Source organism: Mugil cephalus, chromosome 23 (assembly GCF_022458985.1).
Source record: "Mugil cephalus isolate CIBA_MC_2020 chromosome 23, CIBA_Mcephalus_1.1, whole genome shotgun sequence".
Lineage (NCBI taxonomy): Eukaryota > Metazoa > Chordata > Actinopteri > Mugiliformes > Mugilidae > Mugil > Mugil cephalus.
Window position 1 is genome coordinate 7,741,582 of NC_061792.1, and position 25,905 is coordinate 7,767,486.

A 25,905-nucleotide genomic window follows, 5' to 3' on the forward strand; every position below is an offset into this window, starting at 1 on the left:
GGCAGCACTTGGCAGGAAATGGCGATCAGTCTCTGATGGCATGTAACACAGCTTTGGAGAGCCATCACGCTAAAGGCCAGGTTTGTTTGAAGTTCGCTTTGCAATGCATCAGTGGCGATGACCTAGATTTCCTATCTCTCGTTCCTCCAAGAGTGCAGCGACAGACAGCCTCGTTTCAGCCCCTTTCCATCCTCTAACTATGTCAGCTCGCCTGTAAACATTTGGCAGAGAGTCACTGCGTCTTTTCGTCTCCCCAAAGACGACTCCCGGTTCTCGGCACGGACTCTCGACTCCCCGCTTTCTCGTCCCCTAGGACTGAGGTGTAAGGCAACATTTTTTTTCCTCCCTAAGCTAAACGGACACAGAACACGACGGTATAAACGAGGCATAATGAAATTCATTTACGCACCGACCTCTCCTGTTAGCTAAAGGGCATGTCTCATCATTTTTCTTCCAAAAAAATACTTGCACTTGGGGTAATGCTAAGGAGATCTGGGTCAAAATGTGCCTCTTTCTTGGGTCTCATCTCTGAACTTCCTTTGGGAATAGACCATGCAACTTTTCACCCATGAAACCCACAACAGGTTAAATGTCATGTGCCTCCGGTGCTGAAAAACGTAGCCTGTCTCGCTTTCTTGATGGGTTTGACTCACAAGCTAACAATGAAGAAATTGCAAAACTGGCAAGACGGGAAGGCAGCCTTGTGCCTCTGAGGTAAGATGTTTATTTTGATTGCAACTAAAAGCAGGCACCGAAAAAGAAACAGGCATTAGCCAGCCACCTTTCGCTCATTTCCTTGCGTGCCTTCTCCTTCTCCTGTCTCCTTCCCACACACCCACAGGGGACAGTCGTCAGCGCAGAGTACACCACAGTCGAGGCACAAGAACAACACTGAAAACTGCTTCAGCTCAACAGCAGAGTCAACAAGCCAGAAAGAGCGTTTTTAATTATGCATGCTGCGCGGCATAACATAGCTCTGTCAGTCAGGGAAATTGCACCGTCTTCACCATTTCTCCCCAAGTCTTTTGTCGGTTTCCTAGGTGACCATGTAATCTGACATCATTGGACAAGTACAGTACAGTAGGTTAGCCAGATACGCAGGTGCCTCGTTCCAAAATACATCCACCCTACTCCGGCTTAATCCTGTCACACCAACTGCCACTACCACCCCTGACTGTGTGCTAATTTTCATTAAAAAAAATAAAAAATAAATAAAAACAACTCCGTCAGACCTCAGGATGCCAATGAAAACAGTGTCTCGGGAGCTCAGCGAATCGATGTTCATGAAAAATCTACCGCACACTGTGGCCTGTGTGTGGGTTTGAAATTTGGCACGGGTCCTGGGTATTTAGCTCTTTCTGCTTCAGCTTTTTTTAATATCCTCCATGTGCAATAGTCACAGATTTAAAAGAACAGTGGAAATGATGGACTGCTCAAGTGCTTCAGCAAACGAAGAAGCACTAATAAGAAATCATGGAACGTAATAAAGTAGGACTTCCAGTGTCTGAAACTGAACTTCAGTCAACAGAAACTGGGTGGCTACTTTTGAAAATGAAATTTTAAGATAATCTCTATAGGGCTGTGATCACATACACCAATCAGCCACAGCATTAAAACCACTGACTAGACCAGATCCACAAAGGTCCCCCCTCAGAAGGCCCATTCTCTGCTTAGGACAAGGTTTGGAAGGTGGTCATAATATAATGCTTGATCGGTATGTTTCACAGAACGTCGTTTAAAAATGACACAAACCAGAAGGCTTAATAAACCGGGCATTTTACACAGGTAACTGAGCTCATGAAACAGATGATTGGATGATTTCATGTCCGAGATAGATTGTAGCCATGGTTACAATAACTGAACATACATGCTCCTGTCCATACGGTATAAGAGACAAAATGATGCAAGCAATGCAATTACAAGTTTAACGACTTAACGATCCACTCCAACTTCTTCTATGAGAGATTATGAAGCCTTGTACCAATGTTACACTCCTTTAAACCTCGCTATTAGAAATAATAATAATAAAAAAAGTACTTACGTAATTTTAAAGGACGGGTCCCTTTGTGTTCTTCTTTTTTTTGAGATTTTCAAATGGAACTGACCACAGTGACGTCAGCCCGCTGACAGCGGCGAGATTAAGTGGGTAACAGGAGAGGGCAGGACAAAGAGTGAATTGCAGGAAGAGAGGAATATATCTAATATGGCAGATAGATAATGCAACTATTTTTCCCGAGGAAGAAAATTGCAACGTCTAAAAGACTGTATTCGTCTGTGGTTTTCCATAAAACATCTATGCAACGTTCTAATAACTAGCAACAAAGAGAAGCAGGTGGGAGAATGTCTCCCATCGAAAGCCCCGGTTGTTGCCGCCGTAAAGGCCTGCACAAACGTGACCTTTCGCTTCCAAAGATGGTTGTCGGGCTGAAGGACAGATGAAACAGCGCGGGCCGGTTTGAAGTGTTTACTGCGCTTGCGTCCGTTTGATGAAGCGGACTTTCAGCGTTCGCAGGAACGGCCTTTGATACATGAAAAATAAAACTGAGGGCTGAATAAGGGACGATGCTATCGCGGAAGCAGCTATTTGCAACGTTGAGTGACACGAGTCTGTCAAACACAAGCGTGTTCTTTTACAGTAAAGCACCGTCCTCAAAAACAGAATTATACTCCACGTCTACAGAAATTACGTCTTCGATTGTAAAAGCGATGATTACATGAGAGATACAAAATGTGGCTACTAGACTTATGTCAGGCCCTTCGGTTTTAATGAGAATCAGATTTTAGGGCTATGGTAAAGAAGATCAGGGAGAGGAGCGGCACGTCTCATCTGGTCTTGATCATGACACTCTCTCCTGTTGAAAGATTCAGCCGGCGCTGCATGAACATCATCTGACTCTTCATGCACAAACTCAGATGAAATATTTAACTGGATGTCTCCACAGAGCTTCCTTCCTTGATTTAACAAGCTACATCACCGCACGGCAGTTTTTCCTCTTGCACAATTTGTACTGACCAGTTCAAAAGCAACGATCCTCAAGACTTTGGAAAATGCTCTAGATTGGAGGAAGAGGTTCACATCCTTACAATCATTTCTTTTTAGCCAGTAACATTTTGACTGTATCAGTAATGCAGCTGTGGACAGAACGGATCCTCTTATATCACATACTGTATGTACACTTTGAAACACTTGAAACTATATCAGTAATGAGTGGTTGAGTTATTCCAGTGAAGGCAATTTATTCTTCTCAACATAACGGACTCTTCAATCTTCTCTTTATTAAAACAGAACAAATGTGTGTGAACTACACCAATATGGATTCTGAACTTAAAGTCTCCATGAGCATTTATTCAGTCATTAACCCAACCATTATTTGGCCAGAGTCTTTCACAGTGCCGTGAACATATTCCTGCATATTTCATACATGTTTGAACCCAGATCCCATGTCTGCAGTTTGGTGTTTGGAAAGACACAGTGGAAGGGAATGTATATAATAATATATCACATGCCCTATCGTGCAGAGTGACTGATTGCATTCCAGGAAATGACTTATTATGTAAAGTATTACTTATTTGTAGGACTAGGGGGTATAGCGGTCAATATCTAATACTGCTTTTGTTTTGTTTTCTTCGTTATGATATGTATTTTTAATATACCGACGTACCGGGGTATTTTATTATACACTCGGAACGTTACGCCGCAAGACGGTGTTTCAGACCGGACCATTTTCAGTGTAGCGCCTCTAAACACGCATGGTGACTGCGTCACTGCAAGGTGTAGTGAAGATGGAAATGTCTGAAAAATGAAGCAGCAGAACAAGAAGAATTGTAGCAAAAAAAGGTAACTTGTCATTTTTTTTTTTTTTTTTGGAAAATGAGGGAAAAAAATGTTGCGCGTAGGCTACAGTTATTACGGTAGCGGTTGCACTGCTATTGACATTACAGACATAGCACGTCAAATATGCTTAAATATGTCAAAATAAACTGTAACTGCCACCGTTTCTTCATTTCATTATAATATTTAACTGTTTTTTTCTTCTATCTTTGAAAAATACTGATACAGCCAGAATTTTGAAAAATAAATGACATCAATTTTTTGCCCTAATTATTTGAACACTAAGCTTCAGAATTGAAGTTAATGAAATTGATAATGTTGTAGGAGAGGCCTAACCTGCCCATATCTGTCCAAAGAGGTCAAATGACAAAACCCAACACTGTTGAAGGTTCTTGTCTAAGAAGGTCTATGTTGCACTATTGTCACACTTGCAAACAGGAGGACAAAATTGACAGCACCCGCTCAGTTCGTGGCCGATACGCTGGGTTCACCGTATTGTTTCTGGTTGCGGGTGTTTTGGCATTACATTTCTAAAAGGTAGATGTTTACACACAGCATAAAACTTGAGGACCAAGAGAAAGAGGCCATTCTTTTATCTTCTGAAATAGTTTTTTTATGAGCACCACCATCAGAGAAATGCTGCCTTTATAAACTGGAGCATTTCTTCCCCTTATCCATGACAGACATAAAGCAGTGACTGAGTGGTCCTGGCAAGCCGCTATACTCCGAGGATCTCTGCTTAACACAAGGGTAATGCTACATTGTTGGGAAAAAAAGACTTTGTGTCTCATTTCTGTTTAAAATGAGGTCATTAGAACGTTTAGGACATTTTTCAACCGGCACACAGCACTGACATTTATAGTGACTGAGGCACATACTAATAACACCTGTCAGCTGATTCAGACAAATGTCTCCAGGACTACTGTACCTTACCTCTGGCAGCTCTTTTAACCTTTGAACAGGAAAAAAAAAATAAAAAAGTTGGCTCGGCCGCAATCCATCAAAAGCAATTGTCTCTTCAGAAAAATTAAACACATGTAAAGCGTTTTCTTTTTTTTCCCCCTTTCGAATGGTTTTAATCCAAAGTGCATGGTCGTTGGCTGACGTGCAACAGTTTTCATAAACTAGGTTAGCACTCAGTTTCCAGGGAGACCGCAAGAAAATAAAAAAAAATCAATAGTCCATGAGCACAAACTAAGTGCGTTTGCAACTTGAGTGTAGTGTACATGAATTCAGACAGAGCTGAGGGATGCCTGGGTTATGAATAATTGAATGACATATTTGTTGGTATATTATTAGAGCTTGCATCCACTTGTGTGATATATAGGTGAGATGTGACGATTTCCTATAACCAACATATGTATAAGAAGTGCAGCTACAAGCTAGAGGTTATGAATGTAACCTGGGTTCTGCGCCGCAGACTAAAAAGAACTGAATAAGTCTTTTGTGTTGACAGTTCAGTAATGTGATGAGTAAAAAAAAAAATAAAAATAGCCTCAAAGGATTTCTGCAGGCAGGACACTTTTACTCTATTAATGCAGCATCTAATTAGCCATCTCTCTCAAAATAACATCTTAAATGTTATTGGGTTCAATGAGGATTGATCAAACAGGAGTTATTCCGCTTCCCGTGGAAGGCGACGGATGGTCGCGGCTTTGGTACGACTTTCGGCGGCATCTCGGACGGAGAGCCTCTATCGTTATCTTTATTGTCGTTTCGCTGACACAATTCCCAACTCCCGGAATTCACGGATAGCGAAGAACCCTTACAATACCAGTGATGTTCAGAGCAACGATGCTTAATATCTAAACACGCAGGACTACCAGACATCTGGAGTTCATTTTGAAAGAGAAGCAATCGTTTCTTTAATTTGATGTTGCGTGTCTCTCTGCACATCTCCCACAGGAAGTATTACGAGTTGTTAGCGTACAATTGTTTTGCCATTTGATATTAATTTCAATGGAACAGTTCATTAAATCTCTACAACTCCCAGGAAAGACCGACTTTCTGAACTGTTATTTGTTTCTTTGTACACGGAGAACATCTACTGATACATTCTGCTAAGGAGATAAAAAAGGAAGCCAAAACATACGATTTTTTTTTTTGTTTTTTTTGAGCGACTGGAAGCGAGACAGTGGCGCCAGCCTGAGAGGTATAATATAGTGTACAGTGCCACGGGTCTTTGAGCCATATGATATATTAGACAACGGTTGAATGTGAGCTTCCACCTCCAACAGGTTTTGCCCTCCGACTGAAAGAGGTCAGCATTAAAGATGGCTTCAGAGATTTGTGGTAAAAATAAGTGTGTTAGCGGTGAAGTACGCAGCATGTGCACAGTTCATTGCCTCCACAAGCCGAACTGGAGGAGGGTTTTGACGTGAACTGCTTTCGCGTTCGTGCCGCCGCAGACAGCGGCTGTGTTTACACGCGCGTTAGCGTTCCGCTAACTTCACCTCTGTGATTTAATGCAAATCCTGAGCTTCTTCTAGTGCGGCACATAACCAGCAGCTTTGCAATGTGGGAGAAATCCCGGAGGGATTCTTGGGAGTAATGCACACACTGCTTATTAAGGTCTGGAGCCGGCGCAGCAGTGGATCCGCCGCTGTGTTTGCCATTCGATGTTTTGCAAAGCCGCCGAAGTCCAATATCCATTCTGATCAACATAAACGAGTTCCTGCAGCAAAGAGGCGAAGACAGAATAACACCGTCGACAGTTTTTCCGCCCGGGCTAATTGTTCGGTGGAAAGCAGCGGCGGCGGCGGCGGAAAGTGGGGCGTGCTGACAAAATGTGGCGAAGGATCTTTTCAGTCAGTGGAGAATTTCACTGAGGGATAAATTTGGATCAATCTGCAACAGCTGTTCACCCAAAGAGAAAAAAAAGAAAAAAAACGCTTTCTGATTTCCTCTTTCCTGTTTTAATGCCTGTGATTTCCTGTCCTAATAAATTAAAATGAATGTCCATGCTGGTGCTTCTGAGGCAGCATCTTACACCCCTCGACTCCTCACGCGACGACATGTAAAACACTCAGATGCGAACTTCAAAGTGTGAAACCGAGAGGATTTGTTCCAGCTCGCATGGCACTCGCCACCTTCCCCGTCAACTTCAAGGCATTTACTCATGATCAACATCTCCCCTGCGATACAAGATGAGAGCTTACACGGGAGCCTCCGTTAGATAAAAACAAGGCGTGTTTGTTAGTGTATCGCTGGCGTCTGTTGTGAATTCAAGTTCTGATCATTTCTTGAACTTAAGGGCTCGGGCCCGGCTGTGAGCTATGAAAGACGAAGAAACATTACAGGGATAATCTTGCAGATTATAGTTTTAATGGAGGCTCCAGTAAAAAAATATTAACCTCATGAGCTGTGTAAAACCCCGGCCTTAATGGCTTTTATTACACACGTCCTTAAAATGCAGTTTAATTTGCACTACCTCAAAATGTAATCAGCAGAATAATCAGAAATCCATGCAGAGGCTTATTATGAGCATTAATCTGCGCACTTCGGTTTCCTCGCCGCCTGTTCTGAGCGGACGCGTAGCGGGAACACACGTGAGTCAAACAGGTCGGCTCCAAGAAAACATCAGATCAATAATTCACTCTAAAGCCACGCACCCCCCGCTGTTAGCCTAACAGGCAGCTGAGTGAGGTTGGAAATAAGAGGGGAATTCTGGGCGAGCGCAAAATGAAAGATCGGAAAAAGGCGAGTGGGTGGGAAATCACATAGATCACCGCGGATGAAGGAAGAAACCATGGAGGAGGGAATGTGATGCACAGCGGCGGGTTGAAATATGTCTCCTACATGCTTTATCAGAAGACCTCCCGGTATCTGGCAGGTGGCACTATCTCAGCTGTATATATTACCTCACGAGTGTAGAAGTACAAGTGGTGCCGACAGACAGATTGTACGCTACAAAGGTGCCCGTGTTTTATGGCGCTGTAACAGTTTTTGTTGGAAAATGCACGCAGGCGGCGCCAGAAGAGCAACTTGACCTCAATCTGAGTGTCTTCTGAGACACATGAATGTTAGGGAAATGATTTAAGACATCATCTACCACTCCTCATGATACTAAAGGTAATTAAAACTAGGGTTAGGGCCTATTTTACTGTGATGATGAGTAAATATTGTAGTATAACCCCACACTAGTAGTAAAACAGGTTTGCATGGCACTGACTACTGATGTGGGACAATTATGGTTTCAATTTTTTTTGACATATTTATTCATAGTTAAATTGCTATGTCTGTAATGTCAATAGCAACGCGACCGACTACCGTAATAGTTGTAGTCTGTCCGCAACATTTTTTCCTCATTCATAAAAAGCTAAAATTGGTGGCGTTTTCGGGGGCAGCTTTAGCCGCAGGGCAGGTCATCTAGGGGTCTGCTCACCCTGAAAATAAATAAATGAACAACTGACGTGGCTAATTTTTCGGACATTTCCATCTTCACCATACCTCACCAGTTCATAATAGGAGAAACTGTTTGCGGTTAAAACTGAACGTTGGGTTACACAAGTCAAACGATCCACCACCACGTCTTCTGTTAGAGATTTTATGACTGCTATCCACCTTAATCCATGACAAAAAAATGTTACAAAAAACAAAGCTCATTTATGTTTTTGAACTAATTATCATCTAAGGACAAAGATTTATTGAATCTCTCCAAAATTCAACTCTTGCAAAGGTCAACTTTTGGCTACAATATTCATCCATATGAACTCAGACAACAAGCAAATCTAAAAGTTGGTGTAGATTTTAGCTGTTTGCATGTTTCATCCATTATTCATTAGAACTTGTGTGAACGTTGACTTAATGCCAGTTTATACACTCTAAAACAAGGTATGTGCTAAATTTTTTAAGGTAAATTAAGGGCTACCTTAAACACATTGTATTAACGCTTGATTTAAGTGACAACCAAGTTGCCACTTCTTTCATTCTGACGAAAGAATTTCATGATTTTTCCTTTTTTTTCCCCTTAATATCATTTAGATAATGTCTTAGAGGTGTCCAAGGGCAAAGTGGTAATATGTGACCCTCTCTCCTCATCTTCAGTGGAGGGTGGATCTGCAGTACCGTTGCCAGCGTCAGATGCCAGCACTGATAAAGCCAGAGGCGAGATGGCAACTGTCCACCCCGGAGCCTGCATTTTAAAACCTCCTGCCTGCAGCTTTCAGATGGACACAAAACCCCGTCTCAGCAGGCCTTTTAGTCTTCTCTTCAAAGTATATAGATCAATTAAAGTCCTTTTCAGAATAAGGCAAAAACGCGGAGGTCTGATAACGCATCATTTTAAGACATATTTCAAAACCATTACGTCTTAAAATCTCTGACTCAGACCCCAACACCAACTCTGTCACACATGAGCCACTGAGTAAACACCCCGAACACACCCGCCGGCTACGTTTCACGGGCTCCTCCACTCTCGAGATTGCAGATCCTTTATCTGCAAAACCCACCTGGGAACTCGACAAACTGCATCGGTCGCATCAGACGTCATTTCGGTAATTTCGGCGCTGAATTGCCCGACGTGTCATTTGGCGGTAATTGCAAGAAAACGGGAGCCCGGGAGAAAGCTACACCTCGGTTTTTACAATGCGCCGGCACCTGCAGAAATTCAGAGCGAGGACGTCTCTAACGCGCGCAGTCAAAGTAGCCGAAGCTAATTATCAGTGAGGTCACAGATGCACCTAGCTAGTTTAGTGTGTGGCTCAGTGCTTTTCAAACCAACGTTTTAAGAATGGTCTCCCATTTGGTGGATTTCATAAAGCAAATGGGAGACTTCCCTCTGGCACTGAGCCATCTGCTTTTGACACAGCAGCAGGCCTGTCTCAAAAGCTTGAAGATTTGTAATTCATGATCTCTTAGCTACTGATTCTAATGTTGTACCTCACAAAACCACTGTCACTCATGAACCTGTAATTTTCAGTCCAGTGGGCAATAACACCCATCGTGTCTTGAGACAGCCATTAGATATCATTATTTCTGGTCTGATCTCGGTCAAGTGAACCCATTATTTCTTCCACCGGTTACCTTTTGCGAACTGTAAAGTGGACCTTAACACAATTCTGCCACAAGTTAACACTATTTCACATGACACAGATTAAAACGTTAAAGGAAAACCTAATGAACTATTATTTAACATTTGCGCTTTCACCGCAGCAGCTTCAGAGTGAGCGGTCACCGAGCGGCGCTTCAAGCCCTGAGAGATGTTTCGTTTCCTGTTAGTGGTAGTTGGTGCGGTTAAGCTGGCGAGCGTTTCCTGTCTTCTTTGAACTTGGTGGCCAACTAAAGCTGTGATCTATAATTTATTTGCTACGAGACCTGCGTGCACACAAGCGTGAAGCGGGCGCGCACTTCTGTTCTCGTTCATATAATTTTGCGGGAACCAATTAAAGCTTTACACTTTGGGAATGAAGACATTTGAGGAAAGACAGTTTGTCGCTTTCCGGTAGCTTGAAAGCGGAGGATTGTTTTGGCGTTGGAACTTGGTTTCGGGAGACAAGTAATAGAATTCTGTCAATAAATGTGCTCAAAAATAAAGGTGTGTGTGTGTCTAAATAGTGGATGATCTTCGAAAACTGCAGACTGGGAGTAATGAGGGGTGAGTTAACAGAGGTTCACACTTAAAAGGCAGTAAACACACTGAACCCATAAAACATGGGGGAATCACAGAAGATTAATTTCATGTTGGAGGTGAGTAAAGAGTGGTGGCCACATAACATATACCCTGCTTTTTAATCTATGTTACTATTAACAGGATGACATTAATATGACCACACCTAAGTATTTATTTTAATAATTCCTCCTAGGCTTCTATTCAATTGTACTTTTCTTTTTGCAACCAGAGGAGTCACCCCCTGCTGGCCGATGGAAAAAATGCAGGTTTAAGGAACTGCTTCACTGGCTCCATTTCACGGACCCAAAGGCTATGTCCACTTCCTTTAAAGTCTATGTTAGAGACGCCATCTGCTGCAGCACTTCTTGATTCTTGATGGAGATCTTTAGGGCTCTGGCGGCACATTCGGTGCCGTTAAAAAGCTGCAGAGCAAGTTTAAGACTGATGATTAAACACTGCAGATTTAGCCTGTTTTGCATATCAGAAAGAGACAAGATTCCTCTTTAAGTTTTGTAATGTTTGCCCTTTGTCGTTATGTCCTAAAATGGTGATAGTACACCAACTTCTACACCAACTGTGCTCTGATATGTCGATTCATTTTTGTGTAAAAAATAAACAGATCATAAATTGCAAGTTTGAGTGCTCAGCAAGCCAGTGAAAAGTGTGACAAATTAAACAAATTGGCTCTCAATACAACATATAGCTTATTGCAATTTATCCCGAATAATTTTGTCGGCGATACGTTTGAGTGTCTCTCTTATCTGGAACTTACAGATTTAATTACCCATGCGAGTCCGCTTGGAGAGCACAATGCAGAGAGGTGGTGCATCACTTGCGCTGGTAATTATTTTGTACATCGCTGAGCTTGTAGACAACCCACTGCAAAATGTAAGCAGCATCCGTGATGACAGAGCGTCAGCACTGGGCTGCTCTGAGCTGATTACGGAGTCTCGGGCTTTTACGACGGAATAGGGAGAGTGGAAGAGCATTCAACATCTTGACATAAAGGTCAACTTTGCGCTTATAGTCAAATGAGTCACATTTTCTTCCAACCCGCTGTAGGTTTAGGTTTAATGAAAGCGATTTGATCGGCTCAACGTGCCTTATTCGGAGTAAGAGCGCATTACATAACGTTTCATCTTTTTGTGCCACTAAAACCCTGACCCTAACTCTAACCCTAACCCTGCAGGAGTTTTAGGGGTTTGTGCGTAAATAATGTTTTACAAAAGCAACTAGAGGGGAATTCAAAAGCCAACCATATTAACATGGGAAATTAAGATATTGTAGGAAAAGCAAATGTTCACATTACCATGAGAAGTGCAGAAATGTGTAAAATAACTTCTTTAATCTGCATTAGTCCCCCGGCAAACAAAGCTTACTTACTGACTAATAACAACAACTGAAATACAAAGAAGTCCATTAATTCAGTACATTAGCAAAATGTCAGAATGGTTATTAATGTGCTAAACAGGCATGCAGACTAAAATAATGTCAACTATTTCTCAAAGTTAGTAATCCAGACTTAAATATACAAGCACCTGCCAAACTAGCCCATGCAACAACAATTGGACCACCAACCACCAATGAACCAAGAAGGGAGGGAGCTGGCAGAATAAATGAGCTTCACAAATGCTGATACAGATACAGGTGGAAGATTACGGTCTAAAAAAGAAAGCAATCAAATCAGTGGTCGGAGGCTTGCGGCTTCATCTGTTAGTTGCTGTCTGTTTTGACTAGAGATGGGCATCATTAAGATTTTATCGACACCAGTGCCATTATCGATTCAGCTTATCGGTCCGATTCTTTATCGATTCCCTTATCAATTCCTCCTGTGAATTTTTGGATTAGATAAAGTAGGCGTTTGTGGTTTTGTGTAAACAAAAGCAATTGGACTGTTTTACTCTCTCTGTCAGCGCGTCTTCCTTGTTGTCACGTGATGTAAATGACGTATTTCGACATAAAGACTTTTGTTCTTCAGTTTTATGGCAGTTGGCAAACAACCTTTAGGTACATTACCATCCAATCTGGGACCTGGGATGTAAAGATTCGGCACAGAAGCAATCACTAAAGGGAATCGATAAGCATGAAAGCTAATGATACTGATGAATTGGACCAGTTGGAACCGGTTCTTTTAAAGAATCAGTTCTCGATGCCCATCCCTAGTTTTGACGATTTCAAGAGATGGTAACAAGATATAAGTACAGCTTTTCCAGTCTACCAAGTCTTTACAAGCTATTTTGCATCTCAAAAACGTTCACTTTGTCTCCTCTAAACTTTCAATAATGGCGTTTCATTCTTTGGTAAGACAAAGGGGATAGGTAAGGTTTTTAAATACTTGCAGTCTTCTTCAGAGGCGTCATCTGGTACTTTCAAAAAGTTGTTCCTCCTGGAGGCGGCGATGGTCTCTGGAGGAGAGAGACCCATATATGGGAGAGCACGAATTCATGGTCCGGTCGGTCCGCTTCATGACGTCGATGGCCACGTCATCCGACGCTTGAATTTTTTATTTTCTGATTTGATGACTCTTGCTCCGGTCCAGTCCAATGTTCGTTTGCAATGATCTGATACATTTATATATTTAGATTTTGTTCTTCTGCTTTTCTTTTGGGTTCTTGTGGCCGACCTGGTGGATCTGTCGTATCTGTCAGGTCATCCACGCCTATAGGAGGAACACCTTTTTAAAAGTACTCATCACTCCTACCAGATGACGCCTCTGAAGAAGACTGCAGGTATTTAAAAATCTTACCTATCTTCCTTACCAACCTGTTTTGCAACCTTGTTGCAACCCATAAAAATTGGCCAACATTTGTTTTTAATCTAAGCTAAATATGTCAGCGTTGTCTCCCTAACAATCCCTGTTCCTCATAATGAAATGCCTTACTTAGGTAAAGGTCTCAGAACTGGCTGGTCATGCTGAGTTCTGAGTGCCGGCCAGGTGTCATCGCTTCACACCAGCGTTCGGAGACAAGACCCCCCGACTGGCACCACCTGTTTTCATGCATTTCTCCCCCAACTGTGGTGGAGGATTATAAACAAAATGTTGCAGAAAATTAAAACCTTTTTGTTTTTTTTGCTTCGCCATGGTTTAGAATTGCTTACAGCATTTGGTAACGTTTTAGGCACAATGTGCTCAAGCTTGAACCTTTTTTTTTTTTTTTTTTAGACTAGCAGTCTTAAAATAAATAAATAAATGAATAAAATAAATAAAAAACTTCCTCGCGCTATTTCAACAAATCCAAAACTTTACCCAGTAATTAATTACAAGCTGTCACCGTCTATGTCCATGAGGTGGTGAAATTATTAGGTAAGATGGTACTGTCACTGTGAAGAGAAGATGCTGATGAAACAACGTGGTCCTACTGACAACTGATTATTGTAATGAAGCAACATGAAAGAAAAATATAAAATAAAGTTTAACAGACCATTGCGCTTATTATAGCTTTATATTTCCTGTTTTATCCAGCTTTTCTGACACTAAAACGTACAAATCAAATGACTCGTGTTTGTGTTCATTATCTCTAGACGCCACATACATAACAGTAATAATGACAGTTGTTATTCTAAAGCTTTTTTTTTTTTTAGCTATAAGTGGATTGTACAGTGTTTGCACGTTCTTGATTACCCTCTCCAAGGTGATGCGCACATCGTGTAATTACCGTACACCCACAGACGGATGCTCTGAGTGATCAGACAGATCTGAGAACCAAATTAGCCTCCCTCGTTCCCTTGAATACGGGGAAAAGATTCTGCAGGTAATGTCTTAAGAGCTGGCAAGTTGAATGAGGACAGATTTTCAAACAGTTTTTAACTGGAAAATGTTGAGATTCAGAGACCTTATTACCTGCATCATGGCAATCACCGAGTTGAACACGCTGACGATTACGAGTTCAAAACATGCAGGTACGTCAAAATATCACAGACATGATCCGGGCGGATCATTCGAGTGACACTGAACGTGTACTCCCATCATCGTCTTTTGGATTTGTTCCTGGTGGTTTATCACCGCCAGTCTGCAGTCATCAAACTGTGAGCCTCACAAGTGATTAACTTTCGAGGCTTGTTAAATACCAGGTTTCTAATCAATGTTAACAGCTGCTCAAATGTGAAAACAACATTTAAATGGCTAAGAAGTTCCCTTTTTTTGTGCCCGTGACCACAACTTGAACAAATAGACCAAGCTAGGTCCTCAGTAGGAGGTTGTAGGGGTGGTCGCAGCTCTAACTCTTCTTCAAGGCCTAGTTCATTTAACATGTTATTGTTACTTATTGCTCCATCACGCTTCTGACCTTTTTGTCCGAGGTCATTAATCACTTCAATTATTACATTGTGGTACGCCTCCACACACTTCGATGAGGCTACCGAATGCAAAGACGCCACCAAGGGCATCAGAAATGACTTTTTTCACAATGCCCTGAAGAAAATTAAAAAACAACTCCATTGAAAGCGCTCCCTCTCAGGAATAACCATGTTTGCTTGTTGATTTTGTTTGGATTTCTCGAAAAATCTACACACTTGAGTCCAGAATTTGATTTGTAATTATAAAGGAGAACAGAGTAAAGTTCCCTCTCGGAGTCTGTGCAGTTTGAGACTCTAAAAATTATCTTTTTTACATAAAAGTCTCGCCTCTGAAGCTTAAAAGTCAACACTCATTTTCAAAGATTTCCTTTTAACAGCGGCGGCTCCCTCTCATCCCCCTGTCTCCGCCGGTACACGTTGTTCTCGGCTCTTCACATTGTTAGCGGAGTCATTATGCCGTGTGCCTGGAAAGAGATGTCACACCGAGACAGCTCTTGCCACAATTCCTCCACATACAACTTGTTGTCACTCCGGGGTGACCAATTATAAAGTCGTGTCATTGACTATGATGGATATATTAATGCAGCAGAGATGTGTTCCATCCAGATCTGAATCAAACACTACACAGCACTTACAGACCCACAGATTCATCATCGGTGTCCCTGGCATCATTATGACACACTTATGAAATGATGTTCCAGGTCAAAATTATCTTTATTATTATTTAAGATTCATGCCACACATTCAACATACTACTACTACTACATGCGTGATATTGCTGACCACCGTGCCGAGGCTCTTGCGTATCAATTCCCTCGCATTTTATGTCAGCCGCGAAAATAATTGATTCCCCCAAGACCAGGAGCCGCAGTCACTGTCCACTTCAGCATTAAAGATGAGCAGTAACGTGATCAGCCGTGCAGTGGCAGCGGGACTACTTTGGGGTCGAGACGCTCACGGCCGCTTTAAACCTAGTTAGTCAAATGTAAAACTAACGCTCATGCTAATCCAGCTGGTTCATGTCCCGAGCGTAACGTAAAGGAGAAGAAGGGCATTCGAGCGTCTTTTCTTCTCTCTAGTCACCTATATTCACAGCTGAATTACTGCCTCACCTCTCGACATGCATGTATGTGTGAACTTTGCGTGGGCAGCTTCCCACACAAACAAGATATGACATTCTGCTTTGTCAAAATTGGAAATTATAAGACATTAGATATGACTGCCGTCGCCTTTAGCTAATTCTGCGCGGTTGAAACAGTCAGAGAGGTGTGTGGGTAGCAGCTTCCATGTTTTGCATTGAACCTCGGCGAAGGAAAACTCTTCAGGTGCTTCGGGTGACTGTTTGAAACCCGCCGTGTAACGTTCATTTTCTGCTGTTGAGTTAATAAGGTGGAATAAGTGTCTGATTCATTAGTTTAACTCAACGTTCATCAGTGATTAAAAAAAGATAGTGAAAACATTTCTGGTTTTAATTTCATTGTTCAAACAACGGGCTATTTCCCTGCCCAAGCCCACCACTTCTTAGATTACAGTCAATAACAGTGAATTCTGATCTCCTAGGATACCCCTATTCACCCCATGATTAAAAAAGGTCGAAACGTGGCTTTCGCCGCTACTTAGAAAATGCCATAAATACCTTATTTATTCTACCAGCAGAAGCAGCATATTAAAGCTCCCGGTTCTCATCTGTCGTAACCGGCATGTGTACTCTTGGAGGAATTGACGTCGGAGAAAGAGGACGCTGAGCCCTTCATAAATAACAACCGCAAACTCTCTCGGGGGAAGGACAGCCAACGGATAAAATATTAGTCATAGAGGTTTGATCAAAGGTAGAGGTTAAAATGGATTTCTGGCATCGGCCCGCCATCAAAAGAGCAAAGAAAACTCTGTGGGGAAAGGAGATCGTCTTTGTCTCAATGAAAAGGTATAATTCCACATGTGCTGAGCCAAAATATAAGTATTTTGATGAGGTACCTCGTAGAGAAAAGTTTCATCGAAACAAGCCACCGTGAGTATAAACTGTATAATATACAATAAATAAATCTGACTTCGCTTTCAGTTTGGAAACTTAGCAATGCAAACTGTATGTGGAGTGGTTTTAATAGGCCATAACGCGACGCTTCTGTCAAATGAGGCTGGCTCTGCAGTGATGAGGAACTGCAGCAAACGACAGACTCGCTGCCTGAACGCTGCATTCGAAACATCCTGGCATGACTCAAACAAGGCTCGCAGGTGTGCACTTCACACATCATCAGGCCATCAAACAACGTCGTCGTTCTGTGGACGTGAACGCGTCTCACAGAGTCTTTGCCTGTCAGGTCTTCTTGGCTGACTAAATCCTAGTTGAGTATTTAAAAAAAAAAAAAAAAAAAAGGTGAAAGGTAACAACCCAAATAGAGCGATCAAATATGGATATCTAAAACTGTCGCGCACCCCGCGACTTCCCTCAGTCTGCAACAGATAATTACGCCGCTTTTATTCTGCTCACTGTTCTCTTCTCAGCCGTTATTAATCCATTTTAGAGAGAGGACATCATGACAGATGGGATATTTCTTGTGCTCGCGTCCTCCCACTCTGATTGCAGCGACCCATCCATTCCGCCCAGGGGGCCATATGTGCTGCACTCCTCCTTGAAGGAGTGCAGGGAAGGGGCATGGAGACGCGCCAGATCACAGCCGCCTTATTTCCAATGCAACGCCGGAGACGAGGGAGGCTACGTGGCCGTTCTGGGCAATTAACCGTTTCTTCTCCGGTAAGACGTTTCGTGTTATATTGCTCCAAAGGCGCTGTCCTGTAACCCATCCAAATCATGTACCGTTTTAGTGTTTGGTTGCCAGAAGCAGCGGTTTACTAAAGCACGCTGTATTGACCTCAGTCCTGACAGGCCCCATAGTGTTTCCCCGGAAAACTGTCTATTGGCGAGAGTCCAAGGCTGCCCTGTCATGTCAGAGAGAGTTTTTATGGACCATTTCCAGCAACATGTGCCATTTCTTTCGACCTCGGTTAGTCACCTCCCCTGGTCGGCGCTACCCTGGAGTGCTGCTATGGAAGGGACAGTTGTCCTGGTTGGCTGTTATCTCTGATGTACACAAACTGAGAGTGAAGTGGAAACTGCAGAGAGTCTGAACAGGTAAATTTGCATACAACAAAGTGGAATGAAGTACAACTTCTACATCACATTGAAATGCACACCCCACTGAAATATTGCACTTCCCATTGAACGGCTCTCTTTGGCTCTGGCCTCATAACTAACCCAACAGACAAAAAGATCAGCTTACATCCTCAAAAAGAAAAGCTAATGCTTCAGCAGGGAAACATCGCACCAGTCAAAGACATAAAAGTGTAGCTTCCAAACCAGACAAACATATATGACCCCCCTGGTGGATTTTTCGGTCTCCCTTCATCAAAAGTGATACGAACAAAAGGAGCCAGTCAGCTGGGACCGCCGCATTAGATGCCGTTTCAAAACGCCACAAATGTAGTTCTCTTTGTGGAGCCCGTATTGCCACTGGCGCTTGGATTCAATTCAGCATTCAGAATAAATGAATCGTACTGTAATGACACCAAAGACATGTCCAGCTGTTGTGGCTTCTCACAATGATCTGATTTTTCAACGACACACAAACGCCCGATTGGTTAATTCAGACACAGCAAGAACTGGTCAAGAAGTGGTCAGATTTTTTTTATTTTTTTTTTTTCTGGATCAGAAGGTGACAGTTATGTAAATGAGGCATCCTAATCTGTCAGTAGCACTCCTCCAGGACGGATATTTTGACAGCATGACAGACTTGAGCCGTTTATTTTTGGAGATGGCTTCAACTGTCAGAAACGCTGACTGAACCGTCTTGCAGCTGGGGAGAGATTATGTTTCAGGGCATATTCTTATTTAAGCTTAGAGAGTTTGATAGACCAAAGAAATGCCTCTTTTTGCCTAAAGTTGATGAATAGTGTTAGGGTTAGGGTCAAGGTTAGGGGTAGGGTTAGGTTAGGGTTAGGGATAGGGTTAGGGATAGGGATAGGGATAGGTTAGGGATAGGGATAGGGATAGGGTTAGGGATAATCATCGTTAATTTGTCCGTACATTATTCTTTGATTGACTTGTAAACCAGATTACTTTTTTTTTTAGAAATCAAATCAGACTGCGTCCACCAGAATGTAGATAATCTGCTAAAGCAGCACCTGGGAGTACATTTGGGTTCCAAGTTGCACCAAAGACACATCACAAAGGATGCACAGAAGGCGAGATATTTCACAGCCGAGAGAATGAGAAAACTGAGTTCATGTCAAACTCCGCTGCAATTGTTCGTAACCGACAGGTGCAGTTGGAGCAGCTCCAGAGGTATTCCATAAGCCTGGCCATAGCAAGCTGAACTAGGTGTGATACTCCACCATCACCTCTAAATATGAGAGGTTCCCTTCACCAGGTACATCCAAATCACACTTTTCACACTCCATGCAACACGCAGGGAGGTAAACTTAAGATGTATTACAAGCCTGGGATTATTTAAACTGTGTTTTACACATGGTTTGGACAACCACAACGATGAAAGGCTATTCCTTTCTTTTTTTGCAAAAGTAAAATGACAGGCAATATAAATTACCTAATTTCCAGGAGCACAACACCCCCTGCAAGTTTAACAATTAATGCAATGCTTTTGACAAATTACCCTCTCAATAAACTCCTGGCAGAGGTGGGCTCAACGGAAAATGCCCATTGAACACTTTGAGTGCACCGTTAGAGGCAGCTTACAGAACGGTTCTGCAAAACCGCCGTCGCTCCCAGCCACTAACGCGCTCGCTGCCAATATTTTCGGTACGCTCCACTTAATGCATTTTCTCGTCACTATACTACATACTGCAAATATCCATTAAACTTGTTCACGTGTGCTGACTAATTGCACAGGACCCAGCGACGGTTCGTATTCTCCCTAACAGATGCACGGAGTGCAATTACTGCTCACACAATTACAACTCCTCACGGTGCACAGCAGGCCGTCGGGTTCAGAGTCTGAGAGGAAATCTCCACAGAAAGGAAGGGATCCTGTTTTAAGCCGTCTACACGGAAAATGAGGGATGTGAACTTCAATACTGATCGAGGTGACGTGGAGATTTCGGCGTGTGACTGCCAGCTGCATAAACCGCGCGGCTAGTTTGTGAATATTTGCAGTTGCGATAAAAAGTAACAGTCGTCGCTTTGACGATAAATATTAATTCTGTTCAGGGCTATTTTGGGCTTTTACGGCGAGATTCTCAGGTGGAAAATACTCTGGAGGAATGAGGACTTTTTTTTTCTTCTTTTCACGTTATTAATCAAACCAACAATGCATCCAAAAAAGCCACTGCCGCAGCATGTACTTTTTCGCTCCTCAACGACACTCCGCTGACCAATTTCCCATCACTTGCTCTGACTCACCCCATTTTGAAGAAGCAGCACACTGACTTTATTACCGCGGCACTGGCAGACAGGGACTCATAAAGCTGACGGGTGTGATAACTCGTCCCCTACCTTGTCATGGCTCCGAGAGGAGGATGGAACAAAGGTGTGATGGAGAAGGGCATGAAGCCATCATCCCGCGGCGTGCTCAATGGGTTTTCCCTGTGACACCCTGTCGCTCCAGATTTAAAGAGTGAGGGGAAGGCCCGGACAGTGATGGGTGATGGAGTGCTGGGGATGCAAACGGGTCCGGTGTACTTTGGTGTTTACGTCTCGCTGTGCACGTCTCATAAGAGCAGTTTGTTCACTTCACTGAGGCACCTTTAAGGGCTTAAGGTGAAAAGGGTATTGGTGTTGTTTGGCTTTCGTTTAAGTCCAGAGTGTAAAGTGCAGACATTTTCGTTTTTGTTATTATAAATCTTTAATTATGTCATAACGGCATGATTATTTCATTAAACTTTAATGTTTTTTTAGGATGAATTGAAAATTCAGCTCTGTTAGGATGAGTGTAGAAAAGTGAGTGTTATGTGTATGTGTGTGCGATTGTTAGTTAATTCAGACTATTGATTTAAAGCCCAGCAATGTTTTCTGTTTCTGTCTGCCTCATATAAATAAACTCTTGTAATTCTCGATAAAGCTTACAGGTCACAGAATTTTGAATAGCTGAACAGTTTAAGAGGTCATCACTGGTGGGCGGATCATCTGCTATTCACAGCTCTGTAAGTTCGCTCGGGGGTACCGTCGACCTCGACCTGACACAAACTTATTGCTGGTGTAAATCACACTCCATCCACACACCGCTCCTGCCCTCTTGCCATGAATATTTAAACAAGTGTACACACCATGCTACCCTGCATTGTCTGGAATATCGCCGCCTGCCTGAAGTCATACTGGAATTATGCTTTTGTCTCATGAAGCGAAACTTTGGACGTTTTTATTTTCATTTTCTCCACGCCGCCGACGCGTTCTGCACGTTCGGGTGATGTATCGCGCGGCGTCCAGAAGAAATACGTGCCTTCCGCGCTTGACGCTGTCTCGGCGAGGGTTAGCGAGGACGCAGAAGTGACGGGGTGTATCCACGCTAATGCATCTCTGCTCGCAGACAGATGACACACCTCCAGACCTATCTGTTCATTTACCTCCACAATCAAGATTCACGGCTCTATTTTCCACTGCCCTGTTTGCCAGAGGTGCTCTGTTTTCTTCGGTGTTAAATGAATTAAATTGGCCGTCCGCCAGAAGCACTGCTCATTCCACATACCAGATATAGCAGCGCGTCTGGGTCCAGGGGATGTATAGACAAAAAAAAAACGTGAGGTGCGTTCACACGTCGCCTGCGGCCGATTCAAACTGATGGATTTCGGTTTCGGCGCTCCCAACCACGACCTCTATTTTTGAAGGACTACTTGTGTTTAATATCACGGCAGTGAGAAAAAAATATATATTAATACTGGCTTTAAGTTGTAATTACCAGAAGCATTACCTTTAAATGCCAGTGCCGATCCCACACTTGAGTGCGCAAGAAAAGTTGCTAAAGTATGTCACCGTGATGAGCACAGTTGCTCTTCTAAACGAGCCGCAATAAGCCTCTCGCCTGAGAAACAGCGAGCGGCAGACAGCCGAGGCTCGGCCGGCTCCGCATGAGTGCCTCCGTCAACGGCAGCATACGGAGCCGCCGAGCCGGCCAGGTGGCTCTTACATCTGGCCCATTAGCTCTCGACCACTGCAATGACTCTCCACGCCACCGAGAGCCTGTTGAAATAATATCATCAGGGCCCGGACGTGACGAGGGCCGCCTTGCCCGTTGCCTGCTCAGAATAGTGAGTCACGGCCACTCTGAATCTGAGACCACGTCAGCTCCTGCATGGAATATCTTGCCGAAGCGTTGGACCTCCGCACCATGGAGTTTAATGCAGTAATGAAATATGAATTACGTGGAGAAATTCCTTACTCTTAGCTCATTACTTCGATTAATTGTCACCTGTTGCCTAAACCGAAGAGGTCAGATCGGTATTTTCGTCGTATTGCATGAACTACTTCACCACAAACATTCAACGAAACCGTTGGCTCGCGTTTGGTTCAGCAAAAATATCGCCATATGTTCTTTTTAGGTGCAGCAGCTGCGTTTAAATAATGTATATCTCTATATCTGTCTGGGACCTCAGCCGAGATAATCCGGAGACGCGCCCGTCTCTCGTGAATTGCGCATCCCTGTCAGGTCACGCCAGTTAACGTGAACAAAACGGCCAGGTCTCTGGCCTTTGCTTTACGGCCCGCACTCCCCCGACTCTCAGGGACGAACCCCCACCTCCGAAAGCATGCCTCTTGCCCTGAGCGCTGCACCGAGTGACACATCCTATCCATCAAGCGCCGCGCCGCAACATACAAGGCAAAAAAAGTGCAGGGACGGCAAATTTTTCATGCATATGATATTCGGGCTACGGCACATCCGCCTACGTTAACCCAGGAGGGAGGGAAGAGGGGGGGGAGAGGGGGCTTTGAAGATGGATTACCAGAGCACGTCATGAGAGAGGCTGCTATGAGCAAGCAGCAATTTCAAAAGAAGGCACTCAGAATGAGTAGAGTGTGGGGGGAAACGAATACAGATGCTTATTCGGTACGAGGAGTTTATTTCCTTGTCAACTGAAGAATACTGTGTATTACTGCTGTCAAGTACTCGAGACCCTGAAGGAAAAAGGCACCTTTAGTTCTCATAAGAATAACAGAAATTGATGCCTCGGCCTTAAATTTAAACTGCAAAGCCACTCGCATGTTCACGGATAAGTGGTGGCAACACAGATGAATTTTTTGCCATCGTCTATTTGGTCTCAGCAATCACTTCTCTCGCAGCCGGGCCACGTTTGGCATGTTAAAAATCCTCACATCAGTGCCGTGTTTTATGGCCGCAATTCTATTGAGCGAAAAATTAAATGCATAATTCAGCGTTCAACGGGATGCTCAATTTGTTTTAAGAAAAAAAAAAAAAAAAAAAAAAAAGAACCCCGGCCAATGAAAAAATGAAGGCGGCGATCTTTAATTTATCGTGAAGGGTACCACAGGTGGGCGCGAAATGTTGATCGGCGTTATTACCGTTGGCAACCCGTCGGCAAAAAACAAATAAAATGTTGCAAAAAAATGCTTTTTTCGTCCTTAAATGACAAGGCCGCGCTGATGAAGTTGCACCTAAATAAAGAGGGGTACCGCGTTAACGAATGACTGGGTCGCTCTCTCTTGCCAAAAACTACATTACAGCTCCTAATGGTCCCCCCCCCCCCCCCCCCCCCCCCCCGTCTGAATCAAACTATCTGCAGACATGCTCCAAGCCAGAGCGAATATAACCCCCAGCAAGGAATCGTGGGAGGGAAGTGGAGAGAACGAGGACGGGAAGAAAAGGGAAGAAGGAAAGGGCCCACCGGATACATGACCCCATTCACGGAGCGCGGGGCAGGGGCGGCCATTATCATAAGCCGTCTGAAATGAACGACAATCCATCACGTCCAAGGTGAGCGGCTCTCATTGAGAAGCACTTTTTCATCTCAAGGACGGCACGCGCCAAGACGCGTGTAACGGCAATATGATTGCGTAACTTCGCGATCTCACCGAGACTGACGTTTCATTTACATGTCTTGAGGAAGCTGAATGAATGGAAGCGTTCACGTATTTACAACCAGGCATGCGTCCCGATGCTAATTCAGGTCACGGTACGTCTACAGATTCCATTCGTGTTTAATGGGTGTCAGCAAAAGTCCAAGAATGTGTTATCTCGGCATCCAAAATTTGAGTTGTAGGCAGACGAATTCGTAGAGTCAAACTAAGAAAGCAAAAGATAAGTAAACATACTTAAAAGGATCATGTCTAGTTCTGACCCTGTGATATTGTTATATGCTGTAATAAGTTGGCAGAAAACACCAGTTTGTTACTTGGATGGTGTCAGATGAGGAGGGGAAAGCGGTATTCGGTGATTCACAGCCAAGAAGCTGGCAGCAAGTGAAGGAATGGATGGGATGGTAATGTCTGGTAATGACCACTCATCATATGCTGCACATAAGTTAGGACCTGAACTCCACTGAGCTCGAGTGTGACTTTCCTGAAAGAAGACTGATGCAGCTCTGAGCAGCAGGAAACTTTTATTCTGTTAATCAACTTCTCGGTGTTCTCTCGCGACCCTTAAGATGTCCTGAACTTGAACTGTAGCCTAAAGCTGAAGAGATTTGGAGCGTGAATGTGAGTCTTTTCATTGTGTTTTGTGGACATGTAACGCCAGGCCTCTAACAAATTATTTTGAAATTATGAGAAATATAACTGTAACCCTGTCAACAGGTGCACATGTACCTACCTGTATGTCTAGAGTCTATATCGCCTCGGACTCTTCTCCAGAGAACTGATTTAAATCTTGTATTCACGATGTTTGTTAATTTATACTTGGCTCCCACATCTGATCTTATTCCAAACCGTAATACACTTGAGAATCGGTTATTGGCTCAGAAAGAGACATAAGGTCAGGTTTGAACGTCTTCTCGGATGCGGACTTTTTAAGGTTATTTTATTGCGGGACTTGAGCTGCGAAGGGAAAGTTTGAATATGTGGGCACATTTAAATTAGATGATGTGAAAGACTTTCTATAACCTTGGTTGGCCTTAGTGTTGCTGTGTCTCCTTTGGGTTTTATACTTATTCATGCTTCTTAGTACTTTCCTATTGTGTGATGACTGTGTGCCCCTTTATTTACATTTTTTTTTTTTTCCACTGGTGTAAGCTGGATACACACACAAAGTAAAACTTCAAAATAGCTCAGGGTGTTTTATTTTTGTTATAAGGACACTGGGTGCCTGTAATAGTAGGAGAGACCTGAGGGACTCGGTATTTTGGCATTTTTTAGAGAGCAATGCTGTTTGAAACCTAAAACTCCAAAGAACGGTAGATGTTCAGAAACTGACAATGTGAAGGGGCCATTTTTAAGATGCCGAGTGAGAAAGAATCGGTAGAAGACAATGCATGCGAAGACCATCTCTGCCAGAACCCGGTGGTTTGTCATTTTAGTCAGACAACTGCTGCTAGCTCAGCAAGCCAAGTCAAACCTTTGCAGCTCATTACAGCACAGTGGACCGCTGTAGTTTGTCCGGCCAGTCAGACTGCTGTGGTTCATCTTTTTAAAATTGGCCCATTGTTTTAAAAAAAAAAAAAAAAATGTCTCCCTCGAAATACACCTGAGCATTCCTAAGTCACTACGGAGATCCAGAGAAGTGAAGCAGCATTTCTGTTGGGTCCATATTTGAAGCCCTGTGGGAGTTGGATCACTCCTGCTCCAATCTCCCACATGCTGCATTTCATTCGTTTTTTTTTCTCCACACACCCATCTAACTGTAATCTAGCCCCGTGGGACTATCAAGCGCGTTTGGGACTCACCGAATGCATGTAGTGTCCTCGGGTCAAGTGCTGACGCTGCAAAGCGAGAGTTCTGCTTCCTTGCTTGCACTGTCATCATTTCTATTTCCTGAGGTGGACAAGAACAGTATAATTAATATCGTGTGACAATGTTTTTTTTTTTTTTTTTTTGTCCCGCCACCCTTCTCACATTTTACCAGCTAAATGAAAAGTGTCTCACTGTCCACACAGTTTGAAAGTTCCTCGGTGGAGCCGCACTGCAGAACAAGTCGAAAGTGTCCATCAACGTACACATTTTTGACTCATCTCGCGAAGCCTTACGGCAATGTCAGGCCCTGATAATGGAGGT

At 43.3% G+C, this 25,905-nt stretch overlaps 1 protein-coding gene across 1 annotated transcript in view; it reads right to left on the minus strand.

Annotated features, from left to right (window-relative positions):
• The window catches only part of LOC125000864 (interleukin-1 receptor accessory protein-like 1), a 244,235-nt gene extending 218,335 nt beyond the window's left edge, over positions 1-25,900 (minus strand). Inside the window, exon 1 of the mRNA XM_047576582.1 lies at positions 25,578-25,900. Coding sequence (XP_047432538.1) covers positions 25,578-25,656 — 79 coding nt within the window. The 5' untranslated portion in view covers positions 25,657-25,900. The remainder of the gene's footprint in view (positions 1-25,577) is intronic.
• Positions 25,901-25,905: the final 5 nt, after the last annotated feature.